The sequence below is a fragment of the Pongo abelii genome, chromosome 9, assembly GCF_028885655.2.
Source record: "Pongo abelii isolate AG06213 chromosome 9, NHGRI_mPonAbe1-v2.0_pri, whole genome shotgun sequence".
NCBI lineage: Eukaryota > Metazoa > Chordata > Mammalia > Primates > Hominidae > Pongo > Pongo abelii.
This window is the reverse complement of record NC_071994.2, coordinates 133,376,207-133,393,975: the sequence shown is the minus strand read 5'-3', so window position 1 is coordinate 133,393,975 and position 17,769 is coordinate 133,376,207. Positions and strand designations below refer to the sequence as shown.

General features: G+C 40.8%; 1 protein-coding gene and 1 pseudogene across 8 annotated transcripts in view; one reads left to right on the top strand and one right to left on the bottom strand.

Moving 5' to 3' along the window:
* Nucleotides 1–17,769, bottom strand: part of APLP2 (amyloid beta precursor like protein 2) — a 73,485-nt gene that overhangs the window by 26,997 nt on the left and 28,719 nt on the right. For all 8 annotated transcript variants that reach the window (XM_002822703.6, XM_009247259.4, XM_002822702.6 and 5 more), the window contains exons 2-3: nucleotides 8,944–9,117; nucleotides 7,894–8,017 (exon numbers count right to left, since the gene is read on the bottom strand). In XM_002822703.6, coding sequence (XP_002822749.1) covers nucleotides 7,894–8,017; nucleotides 8,944–9,117 — 298 coding nt within the window. The remainder of the gene's footprint in view (nucleotides 1–7,893; nucleotides 8,018–8,943; nucleotides 9,118–17,769) is intronic.
* LOC112135694 (U4 spliceosomal RNA) lies at nucleotides 4,265–4,433 on the top strand (annotated as a pseudogene).

Here is a 17,769-nt window from a genome sequence, read left to right as displayed (position 1 = left end):
CATGGTTTAATGTGATTATTCTGAATTAACTAGGCTGTTTTTATATTTGTTCATTTGCTTAACATTGTTGTTAAGCAACAAAAGTGTATACTTAAGGAAAAGAATATGTAGGGTTGAATGCCAGGGTTCAATCTCAGCACTGTCATTTACTAGCAGAGTAATCTTAGCCAAGTTACTTAACCTTTCTATCCCTCGGTTTCTTTATCTTGTGGGGACTAAATGACATAATCTATACAACAAGAAAAGCTTAGAACAGAAACTATTGTTCCACATGTGGGTTTGTTGTTTAAAATAAAAACAGAAACTGACACCTGGTAGGCATTATTGATGTTAATGTTACTGTGAAGTCTTGAGGAACTAGTTTTATACGAACTATTCAACCATACTCATAAAGCAATCTATATTTAAGCAACAGTTAATGCACTTTAATTTGTAAAACCTCACTTTTACATGTACAATTGCAACATCAAAAAAAATTTAAAGCAGCAATTTCACTACTAATCTATATTCTATAGAAACAGTACAACTTTTTTTTTTTTTTTTTTTTTTTTGAGATGGAGTCTCGCTCTGTCACCCAGGCTAGAGTGCAGTGGCGCAATCTCAGCTCACTACAACCTCTGCCTCCCAGGTTCAAGGATTCTCCTGCCTCAGCCTCCCAAATAGCTGGGACTACAGGCACGTGCCACCACGCCCATCTAATTTTTTGTATTTTTAGTAGAGAGACGGGTTTTCACCATGTTAGCCAGGATGGTCTCGATCTACTGACCTTGTGATCCACCCCGGCCTCGGCCTCCTAAAGCGCTAGGATTACAGGCGTGAGCCACTGTGCCTGGTCAGAAACACAACCTTTAACTAAACCTATACAACACCTTGGATAAACTAAAAAATGATGCAAAGCAAAAGCAAGTTGTAAAAGGTCAGATACAGTATGATGCCATTAATGTAAATTTTAAAACACAAAAACATTGTTTATACATGCATGTAAATGTTGCAAAAGAACTGAGACCAGCCTGGCCAGCATGGTGACACCCCATCTCTACTAAAAATACAAAAATTAGCCAGGCATGGTGGCATGCGCCTGTAATTCCAGCTACTCAGGAGGCTGAGGTTGCAGTGAGCCGAGATCATGCCACTGCACTCCAGCCTGGGCAACAGAGACTCCGTCTCAGAAAAAAAAAAAAAGATGGGAGATGAAGCAAACATGACAGAACATTGAAGAACTGAAATCAGGAGGGTGAGCATACGAGCAACCATCACATTATGTTTTATCTCTTCAGGATGCTTGGTATAATATTTCAGAATTAAAGTTTAAAATCAAAACTTTGGAAATGCCAAAAATTTAATAAAATAATTAATTCCATGCTAAACCATAAAATTAAATGCCACTAATCTTCAGCTATTCCATGACTGAGTCAATCTGTTTGAGCTCTAAAAATCAAAAAAGAACACCACTGAATTTGAAAACAAACTAAACTCTAAAATTTAACTTTTTTTTTTTTTTTTTTTTTTAAGATGGAGTCTCACACCATCACCCAGGCTGGAGTACAGTGGCGCGATCTTGGCTCACTGCATCCTCTGCCTCCCAGGTTCAAGTAATTCTTCTGCTTCAGCCTCCTGAGTAGCTGACATTACAGGCGTTCGCCACCACACCCAGCTAATTTTTACTGTTTTTAGTAGAGACGGGGTTTCACCATGTTGGTCAGGCTGGTCTTGAACTCCTGATCTCAAATGATCCTCCCATCCCAGCCTCCCAAAGTGCTGTGATTACAGGCATGAGCCACCACGCCTGGCCTAAAAATATATATAGATTTTTTAACAGTACTCTTTGATTCAACAATTCCAGTTCTAAAAATATACCCTAAGGATGTCTGGACGCAGTGGCTCACGCCTGTAATCCCAGCACTTTATGAGGCTGAGGCAGGCGGATCATTTGACGTCAGGAGTTCAAGACCAGCCTGGCCAACATGGGGAAACCTCGTCTCTACTAAAAATAGTAAAAATTAGCCAGGCGTGGTGGTGAATGCCTGTAATCTCAGCTGCAGGGTGGAAGGGGGGACACGCGGGACAAAGGCTGCAGTGAGCCGAGATCGCGCCACTGCACTTCAGCCTGGGTGACAGCGACCCTGCCTTAAAAATAAAAAGAAAAAAAGAAAAAAAAATACACACACCCCCTAAGGAAATAACTAGGCAAGTGAATTAAAATGTTCATTAGTGTTATTAGTATCAAAAAACTAGAACAAACCTAAATGTCCATCAAGAGGGAATTAATTAAATGATACATATATACGACAGAATAGTATGGGGTTACAAGAAATATGGCTTATGTGTATATTTAACATGGACCTTTTTCCATGGCGGTTTAATAATTTTTAAAATCACTGAACAAACAAACAAAAGGAAACCCACTGCATATCTCTAACCCCTTCTTCAGGCTAGTTACTTAAGGCCAACTTTATCTTTTTTTTTTCCCAACCTTATCTTTTATTCAAAGATGTATGTATCCCTAAAAGTAGCACATAATAATAAAAGCTCAATAAATGCCAAATAAAAATAAACAGAGGAGCATACGTTGTATAATCACAGTTAGGGAAAAAATATTTAAAAGTATATACACTTCCATGTGTATCCAAAGGAAAAAAAGTTCACCTATACCCCAAAATGTTAATCACAGTTAACTTAGTACAGAAACTGAAAATAATTGTTTTTGTCCCCTTCTCCCAATGCAAACTTCTTTTATTGAAAAATAAACCCCTTTTTAAAAAGCAGACTGAAAGAGGAAACACATTTCAACCCCAGCATCCGCTCTATCATTTCATTGCTACTCTTTGCCTTTGCTACAATTTTTTATCAGAAGCTCCTAGGGAAAAAAATTTACCTAGGCAGATCAGTATTACTCTGTTTTACAGAACATTGAAAATGGTTTGCTCTCACTTTAATAATTTATATTCCAGCTGGTAACATCCTCAATTTAATCAGCGGAGTATAATATAATTGCCACAATTTCCTAAGTCACTGGACAAACATAAAGCTCTACTGTTTTTGCTGATCAATGAATATGGCAATATAGCAAAACCTAACCTATACAATATTCATTTAAACTGCAGTTAGGATTTATCTCCAATTTCTAATCATCCCTGTGATTCAGCTTTTCTTTCCTACTACTTCTCTCCAGTAGTGCTGTGGCAGCCATCCAGGTTTTAGAGCTTTCAGAGTTGCTGAAATTCCTCTCAGAATAAATAACAAAGGCTGTTTACCTACTTGAGGAAGCCTCCAACACCAACACCCATGCGTATATCTACTACATGACACGACTATACACACTATATGCCTGTACCAAAATATCTCGTGTACTCCATAAATACAGACACCTACCATGTAGCCACAAAAATTAAAAATCAAAAAAAATAAATGTACCTCAAAAGCACACTCCAGGTGCAAACAGGAAAACCATGTAATTTAGGGAGCTGGTAAAAGCTGCACCCAGGTGGGAGAAAACAGCCTTATGTAATGAGGCCTGGTGGTCACCCGAGGTATGTTTCAGGGAAAACAGCGTTCAGAGAAGTGAAGGATCCACGCTGCCTCTCACGAGTGGAACATTCACCTTGCACAGGGGTCCACACCAGGAACAGAGTGAACTGTCAATGGCTGTCATGAACTCAAAGGCTAGAAGACTTGCAAAAGGACACCTGCAATGGACAAGTGAGCTATGCCAACAGACCAAGGTACAAATGCAGAAGACAGCACCTCAAAGCTGCCGAGATGAGTTTTTCAAAGTAGATATTAAATCAGAACTTTAGTAGTTTTCATACTGCAATAACACTACCTGTCCAAATCTCTGTCCAAAAATAACCAAAAACAAACAAAAAAAATCACCTAAGGCCCAGATCTGGATTTCAAAACAGCATTCCCCACTAAAAGAAACCATGGTGTCTCAGAGAAAACAGATTCCAGGAGTGGAGTAGGGAAAATACAGAATGGACTTGAAGAATCTTTTGTTATCAGAAAGTAAAGTTCTCAAAGAATGATAGGGACATGTTAAAAGGACACAGGAACCAGCATAAAGGGGCCCCCACTGGCCAAATGCAGACAATGTGTACATAATAAGACAAATGAATGTAGACACCATCTTAGCCAGGTGATGAAACAAACTGGTATAGCGCTACTCCAACTATGATGCAGTGAGAACACTTCTGTGATACTCCCCTCAAAAATGAATAAATCAAAAGGATCACAGAAAAACACAAATTGCAAGGCATTCTATAAAGGAACTGAGCAGTGGCAGTATCGTAGCCAATGAGGTTTATCGGAGGCGTGATCATTGCTAATTGAAAACTTTTCTATAAAGGAACTGGTCTGTAGTTTAAAAAAAAAAAATCAGTGTCACAAAGGACAAGGAAATATGCAACATGTAATCTTAGATTAGATCCTGGATGTTATTATAACAACAGGTGAAACCTGAGTAGGGTCTGTAGATTAGATATTGGATCAACTAGATATTGTCTACAAAATCTTGATTTTTGATGATTATACCATGGTTACGTAGCAGAATTTCCTTGCTTTTTAAAAATACACACTGTAGTATTAAGGCATAAGGATACCATGTTTGCCTTATCGCCAAATGATTCAAAAAACAACAAACCACGAGTATGTGTGTGAGGGGTAGTGGGAAGGGAGAATAAGGTTTTTTACCACATTAATCAAATGTTAACAGTTGGAAAATCTGAAATCTGGGTGAAGGGTGCACAGAGGAACTCTGTGCCATTTTTGTAACTATCCTGTAAATTTGAAATTATTTTTAAACTATTATTTTTAATTTAAAAAAGCAATAGCAACTCTAGAAGACTATCATCAAAAGGCTTTCTAAGGAGTCTACGGGGGAAAAGTTGGTGGCCATTATTAACTAAATGATGTCAGTTCTGCCTGGGTGCTGGAAGTGGGGGTGACGGCAGAAGGGGCAGGGAGACATCAGAATCTAACTGATAAGGGAGAATTGCAATATGTCTTTCCTACTCCCTCCCTTAAACTCCAGTCATGTCACCCCTTATTAGTTTAGGCTCAGGCAACTGTGCTTATGCAAAAATATCAATGGATAGCTCTACCGACTGGTTAAGTTGTCTAAATGGATGCTGGGGTAAATATGAATAACCGTCTGAAGTAACACCAAAGATTGTATAATGCTTTATTCAGTGACCACAATGCAAAGAAGGTACCAAATGGATTATGGTTAAACTGTCTTTTATGCATTTCATTAACGACAATATTATTGTTTGGTTCTGTAACATGCTAACAAATTTAAACTCTATCATTTGGGAAATAAAGCAATAAAATAAAATTTCTGTTGTGTACCAACTATAGTAGTATTTTTGTGTTATAATTATCGTAAACAGTATATTCTATATTCTAGGCACTACCATGGTGCTGAGGTTGACAAAAAAGACTTAAAGCAGGGTCGCTGCTGGCAAGGTGTTCACAGCATAGTTGGAGAAAGGTCTATAAACAATCATGGTACAGTGTGATAAGTGCAATGGCAACAGCAAGGAGTATTACAGAAACCTGGATGAATGGATAGAAAATAAGACCAGGAAAGGCTCCCTTTAAAGGAGGCAACTCGTGAGGTAAGCCTTGCAGGAAGAACTTCCCAAGCAAAGTCAGCAGAGGAAAGCCATTCCAAATGCTGAGAGCTGGATGGTGCGTGACCCAGCACCCTGGGGTGGTCGATGCTGGTAAAACCTAAAGCATGAGATCACAGAGAACAGAGGAGAGTTGAGCAAGGGCCAGATCATGGAGTTTTGAAGCCACGCTAAGGAGTTTCAACATTCTTTTTTAAGATTTTGTGCATGAGAGACATGATTTGGTCTTCATTTTCAATCTGCAGGCAACAGATTGGACAGCCAGCACTGAGAAACAGCATGGAGGCTGCTCTCGGCCCAGACAAGAAGTGACCACAGGCTGAGCTAGGGCAGTGGGAATCTGATGCAGGAAGAGGACACAAGCCCACGATGACCACATTTTCGACTCACAGCACCCTGAGTGTCTTAGGAATTTTTTTCACAGGACTCCTAGGCTAAAATAATACCGAAAAATTGAGTAGTCAGACCCAACAACTTAATAAGCACTATGTCCTGTCACCTTAGTGCCCACTGGGCCCTGCACATCTCCCCCAACTGCAATCAGACCGAACACCATCACCTTCATTTCTTTCTCAGCGATTTTCAAAAGATACCTGCTTTTTATCACAGGAATAACTAAAAACATAGCTTCACAGAGATATGAAGTCATCAAAATAAATGATCTCATGATGAAACTGTACATTACTTCCAGCTAGTAGTTTGCAGAATGCCTGACAGATGTCACTACATTTCCCTTGAAAAATCAAAAATATCCCGGAATGCCCTGTGAGTTCTGCTGCAATGCCCCGAGGTGCCTCGGCGCACAGTTTGAAAATCATGACTATAAGCCTATTTAAGAAGTAAGTATCAGGCTGGCTCAGAAACTGACCGGATACAGGGAGATAAAGGATAACAGAAGAATCAAAGAGTCTCCCAGGTCCCACTCAGAGGGTCTGGGTGGGGAGTGAAGCTGGAAGGTGACAAGGACAAACAAGAGGAGATAATCAGGCTGCAAAGTCTTTAGGGGGAGTGATGCAGAAGGAATGATTTCAAGCACTTTCTATCCACTGTCTACAAATATTCCAGGATAATCTCATTTCACTTTTAGTTTGAGAATTTTTTTAACGAACAAATGAAACCTCATACCTAGAGATTTCTCAGAGCCAAACAGAATAGAAAACATCCTTAAACCACATCACACAACATTTTTAACAAGTCTCCCAACCTTGAGATACCCAGTTTTAAAGTAAACGGTGGTAAGCACACATGATGTCCCTCTTTCTCCTCACCAATACTTTTAAAACAAAGTTAACTGCCACACACTTTAAACACTGTTGTTCAGGGGCCCCGCTTCTTCCTGTGGCCCGGCTACAGTGAGAATGAGAAAAAGTATCACATTCCATTTTGCTGCCATCAGCAGTGGAAGGAAAGGTTTTAAAGAAGGGAGAGAGGAGAATAAGTTAAGAGTTCCAATTACATACAGCTCCAGAACCACTCAGGATGTCTACATTAATGCTGTATCTCCTTTAATCCCGTCAGGGCTAATCTAAAATTGATTGTTTTGCCCTTTGAAGTTTCTGTGACCAAATCTGTTCCTGAATCACCCAGACCACAGATATGTGAGTGTAATTCCAATGTATCAGGCACAAATAGTTAAAATGAATATACTCCCTGAGCATTTGAAGCAACAACTCTGTTTCTGCATAACAAACTGTTACCATTTTACTCAAATTGGCTCTGAATGTTGATATCAGCAACACAGAATCAGGAACACCCTTACCAGCCCCAAACCCTTCAGAATGGCAGGTCCTATAAGCCCTGGCCCCGGTACCCTTGACTGTCCACAGGCTGCCATAAATCACTTTTCTTTCTCCTGAAAACTACCAGAAATTTGGTCAAATGGTGCAAACGTGTGTGGGATGAAAGTAAGGGAAACAGAAGACTCTTCTCCTGGGGCTGCTTTCTTTAATACTACTCACCACTATCACCGTAAACCACTGATATCAAACAATGTGAGGTCATAAGTGCAATTGCTCTGTGGGTAGCCCCCTTATTCAGTCCTGAGTAAGGATGTCTACAATGGGAAGGCAGAGTTAGTCATCACTGAGAGGAGGTCAACCACTGACACTCGAAGCCAGTCAACACCCCTAAGAGAAATTCTCCCCAATAAATTCATGTCGCACTCAGCTTACCAGGTGTAAATATTTCACTGTGAGCCAAGAGAAAATTAAATTTAAAATGGGAGGGGGCTGGCACTTCCTGAAAAGTAACTAAGAACACTCACCAAGACACTTGAAAGGTGTAACAAAGCGACTCTTGCATTGCTTTTTGTCCCTCCGGCACCAATTGTCAATACTGACCCGCTGGTTTGCCTCCATCACATTTGTGATCTGTAGCTCTGGATACATCTGTTAAGAAAACAAAAACACACACAATAAATCAATCTGCAGACACACACACACTTGCAAGTAAGGACGGCGTGTCTAAGTTTACTCAGCCTCCACCCTTACCCTACATACATCTGAAGTTCCACTCCATTACCCCTGGCTCTAACTGAAGTCATCAAATAAAAAGATAATGTATTAGTTTTGACAGGTTAGATTTCTGAACACTTCCACACATTCTCTTTTCAAAAGGGATATGTATTTAAGGACAAACAAAAGCAGCACGCTTTTAGCCCAAAACAAATTCATGAGATGTCAAGTTTGCTTGTAGGGTAGGTGTTGAACTGATGAGTCCGTGAGGCAAGTCTATGGAAACGTCTGTCAATGAAATTATAGAACAACTTCACCGTGGCCCTGTATGCTCATCTTGGTAAGAAGTGGTGGCTGATGCCTATAACCCCAGCACTTTGGGAAGCTCGGGAGGATTGCTTGAGGCCAGGAGTTTGAGAGCGCCCTGGCCAATGTAGCAAGACCCTGTCTCTATCAGAAAAAATAAATACAAGTTATAATATCTCATATCATTTTCTCTTTAACACAAGGTTGAATCAGACCTGAGATGATCATTTACAATACTGGTGGCTTTCTGTCAGTAAGGAGACATGTTTTGTTTTCCATCTTCCAAGACAAGAGGGAGGATGAGAACCAGGCTGCACTTCCATGGCACTTGCCGGGCTTCTGCAGTATCCCTTCCTTAAAGAACTGAGAGCTCACAGAACACGCAGGCAAAGCCTTTGAGAGGTCTCAGTCATACCACACATTTAGAAACAAAAGGCTTGGGGCCCTGGTCATTAGCATCTTGGTCTTAGGTCAAAAGAGAATGACAGAATACCTATTTCTAAGGTTAACAGATTCAACCCTGCCCCAGAAAAATAACAGATCAACACTCTTACCTCCTGACAGTACTGAAGAACTTCTTCTTTTGTTTCAAAGCAGCTCTTGGTGCCTGTTGGATCAGGTTCCCATTTCCCGGTCTGAATGTTCACATGCATATTTAACTTCCCACAAAACATTGCGATTTGAGGCTCAGCAACAGCAAATCCTGTTCCGGCATTGGCTGCAAGAGCCTACCAAAGGGAAAAAAATTGCAGGTTTACTCCAAAAAGGCTAGCACAGAGGCAACAGTCATTCAGGTCTATGTGACAGAATTCACCTTTTAAAAACCTTAATTATTTACTATTTGTATCTTCACAAACAAATCCTTTTCCCAGGAGCTAGAACATAATAAAAAGTGACTTTTGGATGTGTATGATCGAAGTGAAAGGCAAAGGAAAAACCTTATTTATGTATTTATTTTATTATACTTTAAGTTCTAGGGTACATGTGCACAACGTGCAGGTTTGTTACACAGGTAGACGTGTGCCATGCTGGTGTGCTGCACCCATTAACTTGTCATTTACATAAGGTATATATCCTAAGGCTATCCCTGCCCCCTCCCCCCACCCCACGACAGGACCCAGTGTGTGATGTTCCCCATCCTGTGTCCAAGTGTTCTCATTGTTCAATTCCCACCTATGAGTGAGAACATGCGGTGTTTGGTCTTCTGTCCTTGCGATAGTTTGCTCAGAATGATGGTTTCCAGCTTCATCCAGGTCCCTACAAAGGACATGAACTCATCCTTTTTATGGCTGCATAGTATTCCATGGTATGTGCCACATTTTCTTAATCCAGTCTATCACTGATGGACATTTGGGTTGGTTCCAAGTCTTTGCTATTGTGAATAGTGCTGCAATAAAGATACGTGTGGCACGTGTCTTTATAGCAGCATGATTTATAATCCATTGGGTATATACCCAGTAATGGGATGGCTGGGTCAAATGGTATTTCTAGTTCTAGATCCTTGAGGAATCGCCACACTGTCTTCCACAATGGTTGAACTAGTTTACACTCCCATCAACAGTGTAAGAAGTGTTCCTATTTCTCCACATCGTCTCCAGCACCTGTTGTTTCCTGACTTTTTAATGACTGGCCATTCTAACTGGTGTGAGATGGTATCTCATTGTGGTTTTGATTTGCATTTCTCTGATGGCCAGTGATGATGAGCATTTCTTCATGTGTCTGTTGGCTGCATAAATGTCTTCTTTTGAGAAGTATCTGTTCATATCCTTAGCCCACTTGTTGATGGGGTTGTTTGATTTTTTCTTGTAAATTTGTTTTAAGTTATTTGTAGATTCTGGATATTAGCCCTTTGTCAGATGGGTAGACTGTAAAAATTTTCTCCCAAGGTTGTCTGTTCACTCTGATGGTAGTTTCTTTTGCTGTGCAGAAGCTCTTTAGTTTAATTAGATCCCATTTGTCAATTTTAGCTTTTGTTGCCATTGTTTTTGCTGTTTTAGTCATGAAGTCCTTGCCCATGCCTGTGTCCTGAATGGTATTGCCTAGGTTTTCTTCTGGGGTTTTTATGGTTTTAGGTCTAACATTTAAGTCTTTAATCCATCTTGAATTAATTTTTGTATAAGGTGTAAGGAAGGGATCCAGTTTCAGCTTTCTACATATGGCTAGCCAGTTTTCCCAGCACCATTTATTAAATAGGGAATCCTTTCCCCATTTCTTGTTTTTCTCAGGTTTGTCAAAGATCAGATGGTTGTAGATGTGTGGTATTATTTCTGAGGGCTCTGTTCTGTTCCATTGGTCTTGTATCTCTGTTTTTGTACCAGTACCATGCTGTTTTGCTTACTGTAGCCTTGAAGTATAGTTTGAAGTCAGGTAGTGTGATGCCTCCAGCTTTGTTCTTTCGGCTTAGGATTGTCTTGGCAATGTGGGCTCTTTTTTGGTTCCATATGAACTTTAAAGTAGTTTTTTCCAATTCTGTGAAGAAAGTCATTGGTAGCTTCATGGGGATGGCATTGAATCTATAAATCACCTTGGGCAGTATGGCCATTTTCACAGTATTGATTCTTCCTATCCATGAGCATGGAATGTTCTTCCATTTGTTTGTGTCCTCTTTTATTTCATTGAGCAGTGGTTTATAGTTCTCCTTGAAGAGGAGAACTTCAAACATCCTTTGTAAGTTGGATTCCTAGGTATTTTATTCTCTTTGAAGCAATTGTGAATGGGAGTTCACTCATGATTTAGCTCTGTTATTGGTGTATAGGAATGCTTGTGATTTTTGCACATTGATTTTGTATCCTGAGACTTAGGCGAAGGAAAAATCTAACCCTCAATCCCCATCTGGGGTACTTCTAACTTTAGAACATATAATCCAACTGCAGTTTGTCCTCGTAAAAGCAAATCTACTTTCTAATCCTTTGCACACACCAAATCATGAAAGTGGAGAATTACTAAAATTCCAATAATTTTACCTAATTTACCCAGAAAACAAAATTTTATTGAGCAACTACTATTTTGCAAAGCAACATGTTAAGTGTTTAGGATTTAAGAGTGGGCAAAAAAGTCATGACCTGCTTTCTTGGGGCTCTAATGCAAGAGTTAAAACTCACAAAAAGTTGTGACCACATTCCCAAATGTCCTAAGAAGGAAAAGAAAACAGCATTGAGAAAGCACATAAAAAAGGAATCTGGGCCAGGCGCGGTGGCTCACACCTGTAATTCTAGCACTTTGGGAGGCCAAGGCAGGCAGGTCACGAGGTCGGGAGTTCGAGACCAGCCTGGCCAACATGGCGAAATCCCGTCTCTACTAAAAATACACAAATTAGCCAGGCGTGGTGGCGGATGCCAGTAATCACAGCTACTCAGGGGGCTGAGGCAGGAAAACTGCTTGAACCTGGGAGGCAGAGGTTGCAGTGAGCCGAGATTGCACAATTGTACTCCAGCCTAGGCAAGAGAGCGAGACTCAAATCTCAAAAAAGGGGAAATCTGACCTAAGCTTGGGTAGGAAGCTGATCAAGGAAGCTTCCTAAAGAGAGTGACACCTGAGTAGCGCTTTAAGCATCCCACATGGAGGCAATGTTGATTTTGAGGCAGAGAGATGGTGGGAGAAGCATGCCGGGAGAAGAGTCTGCAGACCAAGAAGGACTTCAGTCCTTACCACTGAAGTGTTGAGAGGCTTTAAGCATAAAGTTACTATTTTCATAACAAAGCTCTGATGATTTCTCTAGTTGCACGGTGAAGAACCGACTGAAAGGAAATGAGTGTATGCATGGAAATCATTCAGGACACTGCAGTTGCACATTCCAAGAGAGGAATAAATGGTAGCTTGGGCTAAGGTGGAGTGGTGGACAGAGAGATTCAAGAAACCATAGAGCCTAAAATAGGCCTAGGTGTGATAACTGATATGAGGGATGAGGAAGACGAAGGTGTCAAGTTTGGCTCCCATGACTCAAAATGTGACGGCATCATTCATAAACACCGAACACTAAAGGGGATTTCATGAACAATTTTATCTCATGTTGGGTAAAAATAATCAACTATTCCATAAGATCTGTCTTTGGCCTTTAACTTTTTATGTGCGGTCTAACCATTAACAGCTCAGAAGCTATAGGTGAGAAGTAACATTATGACAGCAAGGCTCCTGCAGACATGCACGAGAAAAGCACAGGCATCGGCCGGGCGTGGGGGCTCACACCTGTAATCCCAGCACTTTGGGAGGCCAAGGCAGGCAGATCACCTGAGGTCAGGAGTTTGAGACCAGACTGACCAACATGGACAAACCCCATCTCTACTAAAAATACAAAATTAGCCAGGTGTGGTGGCACATGCCTGTAGTCCCAACTACTCAGGAGGCTGAGGCAGGAGAACTGCCTGGACCCGGGAGGCAGACGTTGCGGTGAGCAGAGATCACACCATTGCACTCCAGCCTGGGCAACAAGAGCGAAACTCCATCTCAAAAAAAAAAAAAAAAAAAGCAGACAGACAGGGAGGGAGGGAGGCAGGAAGGAGAGAAGGAAGGGGGGAGACACAGAGAGAGAAGCACAGGCATCTCTCTAGAAATATGCCATTACTCATGGTTATAGCCATAAGAGTCCCCAATTGCAAAACTTTCTTCAAAATTAAATAAATAAATAACAGTTCTTAAGTTAAAACTTGTAGAGGAGGAGTGTTAGATTATATGGTCTACCATGTTGTTCTTTTTAAAAACAGCATATACCTAACATGGTTTTCCTATTAACAAGAAAGGGTAGCTTTGATGCCCCCATCTTTTTTTTTTTTTTTTTTTTTTTGAGACAGGGTCTTGCTCTGTCACCCAGGTGGAGTGCAGTGGGGCAATCTCGGCTCATTACAGTCTCGACCCCCTGGGCTCAAGCCATCCTCCAGCCTTAATCTCCTGAGTAGCAGGGACCACAGGCATGCGCCATCACACCCAGTATACACGTATTTATATTGTGGTAGAGATGGGGTCTCATTGTGTTGCCCAGGCTGGTCTCAAACTCTTGGGCTCAAGTGATCCTTCTGCCTTGACCTCCCAAAGGACTGGGATCATAAGCGTGAGATACCACGCCTAGCTGACTTTTAAAATATATGGAAAATGTATGATTTTCTAGGAAACTTTCATTTATTTATGATGATGAACTACATAGACATGAACGATCCTTCTAACCAGGAACTTAAATTTGATTGTGAAATATATTATGGTCTTTTTCCAGGACCAATTTACCATCTGACATATGTTTTGCTTCGAAGCTTATTAAAATGAACCTGCTTTCTACTAGTATAAGAGAAGGAAGCACCAACCCTTGTTGGACAGCTGGGAGAAAGCTAATTTGGAATTAAAATGTTGCCAATATCTATCAGGGCTGAAAAACACCTCAGTTAAACCCAACAAACAATTAGCACCTTTATTAACTAGAATTGACTTTACCCTGCTGGGACGAATACTCATTTATTAAAGTAGAAGGCCCTATGCCTTCAGCATGAATGCACGTGAAGCTACAGACTAAGGTGAGTTCCTGCTTCCCCCAAAGAAGGAAAAAACACCTAAAGATATGTGTAGAAAGGAACACACACCTATTCGTAGGTAATACTGTAGTGGTGCTTAATTCAAACAAATAATTAAAAGGTATAAAGGATGCACAAGACAGATGTGCTTAATTTTCACACTTAGTTCAAGATGCGTACCAAGCCAGGCACGGTGGCTCATACCTGTAATTCCAGCACTTCGGGAGGCTGAGACAGGTGGATACCTGAGGTCAGGAGCTCGAGACCAGCCTGGTCAACGTGGTGAAACCCTGTCTCTACTAAAAATACAAAAATTAGCCTGGCATGGGGGCGCGTGCCTATGGTCCCAGCTACTTGGGAGGCTGAGACACTAGAATCGCTTGAACCCAGGAGGCAGAGGTTGCAGTGAAGCCGAGATTGCGCCACTGCACTCCAGACTGGGCAACAGAGACAGAGACTCTGTCTCAAAAAAAAAAAAAAAAAAAAGATGTGTACCAAAAGGCCTGTTCTTTTGTAATCTAAGGATTATGGCTAGAAACTTGGATTGTGTGTGGAGAAAAATGGGGATATCCAAAGATAAAGGTAAGGAAGCCCCAAGGATATTTTCGTGTACTGAAACCAGTGCTCTCCCCCGAATCCTTTGTTTCCCACTTCGAAAGCTCAAAAGCTCAGATAGAATTAAGTGAAGAAAATCCAAGAAGACATGATAAATATGTATATGAAAAGCCAAATCTACAGGTCGGAAGGAATGTGCTTCCTAAACCTGCTATGAATGAACTCCCACAGTTAAGTCTGAAAGCTTCTGAGCAGTGTTTCCTAGATTGTCTCTGGCCTTCTATATTTTTACATTAAAGGCAGCTACTAAACAAATCAGATTTCAGGTGGTATTTAATCTGTCAGCAGTTCAGCCTGCAGGAGAAACCATTTACCCCTTAAATTCCAAAAATGAATATAGCTAAGAAACCATTTACCCCTTAAATTCCAAAAATGAATATAGCTAAGAGACCTCATGTAATTAGTTACATGAGGTCACCCAAGCCACAGCGTGGAATGGTCAATTTCACTGTAAAAAGCCATTTATCAGCACCAAAGATTATGTTCCACATGTTACTCATTATGGTTGTTGGCTAAAAGACCGCAAGAGTTCCAACTGTATAAATGTTCAGTTTATGGGTCAACCACTAAGGCCAACACATCAGTGGTAAGTGCATTTCGGCTCTGTCCTGAGATGGTCAGTACTATCTTCCCTAAAGAGAATCTTAAAATACCAGAGGTTAAAGCAACAGGAAGAGGCAGCTAAGCACCAACAGATCCTCACATCAGTTACCACCAAGAAAAAGCAGAGAAACTGGAATCAATCCAGACAGCAAAATGCTGTAGTGATTCACTTTTGAGTTCAAAAAGATTAATCCTTGTGGTCTTAAGAGACCCTCAAGAAGGTATCATCTGAAATATAAAAAGCCTCTGTGGACCATGTTTTAGGAGTCAACTAATCAAACATACCCCAACCCTACCTAGAGTATAAAAGGCTAATTTTTTCTGTAATGTTGGTACTTCTACCTTGAAAATGCCCTTATTTAATGTGCTCTCCATTTCCTTAAGCACAGACTGTGCCTTGATCCATTACATCAACATATAAATCAATCTGTTTCCTAATCTAACATGTTACAAATGGGATTTTGCTGCCAAGTCAGCACTTCTGATATCCTGTAAACCCGGAATCCTCTACCAAAAAAATTAATGCCCCACGTGTTGGCACTAAAGCCAGTCCTTGTGATCTGTGCATACTGCAGCACTTTTAAGGCTTGGAAAACAAATTGCATCAACTGCTTCCCTAGCCCAGCACTTCCATTTTGCTTAATAATTCATTCTTAATAAGAAATTCCATTTTATTAATTTGGCTTGGGGAACAGTTTAGCGATCCAAGGACAGAAATTCAACTTGGTAAAAAGTGCTTCTAGTAACTTGGTCGAAAACCTGAAATGGCTTAAGGAAATAAATATGCAAATCTAAATAAATCTAAGTCTCAACCTACTTTAAATCGGGGCCTTTAATCACCTCAAGTGATGCAACTCCTGGGCCCATCTAAGCCTACCTCCCTTCACAAAGCCCTCGGGACCAGGCAGTCCTCTCACTCCAAAGCAAACATGCACACCCAGTTATCTCTGCCCTCATTGAAGCTACTATTCCAGGATCAAATCTGGCTGCAGGGCTTCTGAAGGTGCCTGCCATAGAGGGAGCATCTCCCCATGAACATGGTTTGATCTACTACTGGGAGAATTAGGTCTCTTTGAACAGGAATCCGGCTTTATGAGACACACGAGTATTCAAGTTTCACCCTGCGAAGGCAATGTAACACAGCTCTAGTTCTAATAAACGCGGAATGAAGCAGGCCTTTGAGGCATCTAGTTACCACTCGCAAGCTACTGATAGCGAAAGGTACGACGCTCTTGTTCAAAAACCTTTTTTAAGGATAAGTCAGTAAAAGGACCATCTATTAAAAGATACAAAGATCCTATATATTATTTTCATTCATATTTGTTCAAGTGCTGAGGTACTTCAAGATTCACAAATTAAAACAAATTTATGTTCATGAACCTTCGCCAAAGATTTACTAAACTGAACAAAGTGGAAAAAAAAAAAAATCCTGTTCTTAGTATCCTTTCAAGGTATCTCCCCAAAGATATTAGCTACAAAAGGGAAAACAATTACTTGAGAGCAGAGAGACACATCAGACACCTACGTTAATCTCATCCACAATGAGACATTTGAGGGTGCTGATCGGGGAAGACCGGAGACTGCAACAGATCTGAGAAGACTAAGCAGAAATGACAAGTAAATGCAATGCAGGTGCCTGGACAGGATCCCGGAACAGGAAAAGGACATTAGTGGAAAAACTGCAGCAATTATTTGAATAAGGTCTGTAAGTCAGTTAACAGTGCTGTGCCAGTGCCAACCTCCTGGTTTTAATCATCGCATTACGAGTTATGCAAGATGTCAACATTAAGGGAAACAGGGTTACAGTACAGGGGAACTCTTGTAGTATTTTTGCAACTTTTTTTAAAGTCTAAAATTTATTCAAAATAGTGTTTTTGAATTCTGCTTATTATATGCCTAGATTTCAACCTGGAATGCATTGTTTCAATATTAAGAGTCTAATCTGTCAAAAAGAGAAGACACAATTTGAGGTAGCCCAACTAGCAAGTAAAATCGGAACAGGCTCAATACCTGAAAAGTGTATTATTCTAAACACACCAGGGCCGGGCATGGTGGCTCACGCCTATAATCCCAGCACTTTGGGAGGCCGAGGCAGGCGGATCACGAGGTCAGGAGATCGAGACCATCCTGGCTAACACGGTGAAACCCTGTCTCTACTAAAAAAAAAAAAAAAATACAAAAAATTAGCTGGGCGCAGTGGCAGGCACCTGTAGTCCCAGCTACTCGGGAGGCTGACGCAGGAGAATGTCATGAACCCACCAGGAGGCGGAGCTTGCAGTGAGCCGAGATCACGCCACTGAACTCCGCCTGGGCAAAAGAGCGAGACTCCATCTCAAAAACAACAACAACAACAACAACAAAAAAAAATAAACACACGGGTACACATCCTAATACAGTAAAGCCCCATGTGTACACATATTAAATTCTATTTTTCTGCAATTGGAAGACTATTATGATTCTGACCCAGAGCCTAATGTGTAAGAAATGCCACATTTTTTTTACTGTCCAAACAGTGACCACAGTTTGAAACTTTAGGAGTATCTTTTTCAGCAGCAGAGAAGTGAAGCTTCAAACCACTAATAAAATAGCAGGATTCTTGTTAAGCATTTTCCGGTTTCATAGCAGTAAAATGAAAAAACCTATTCTTGAGAGTTTGCATTACATGAA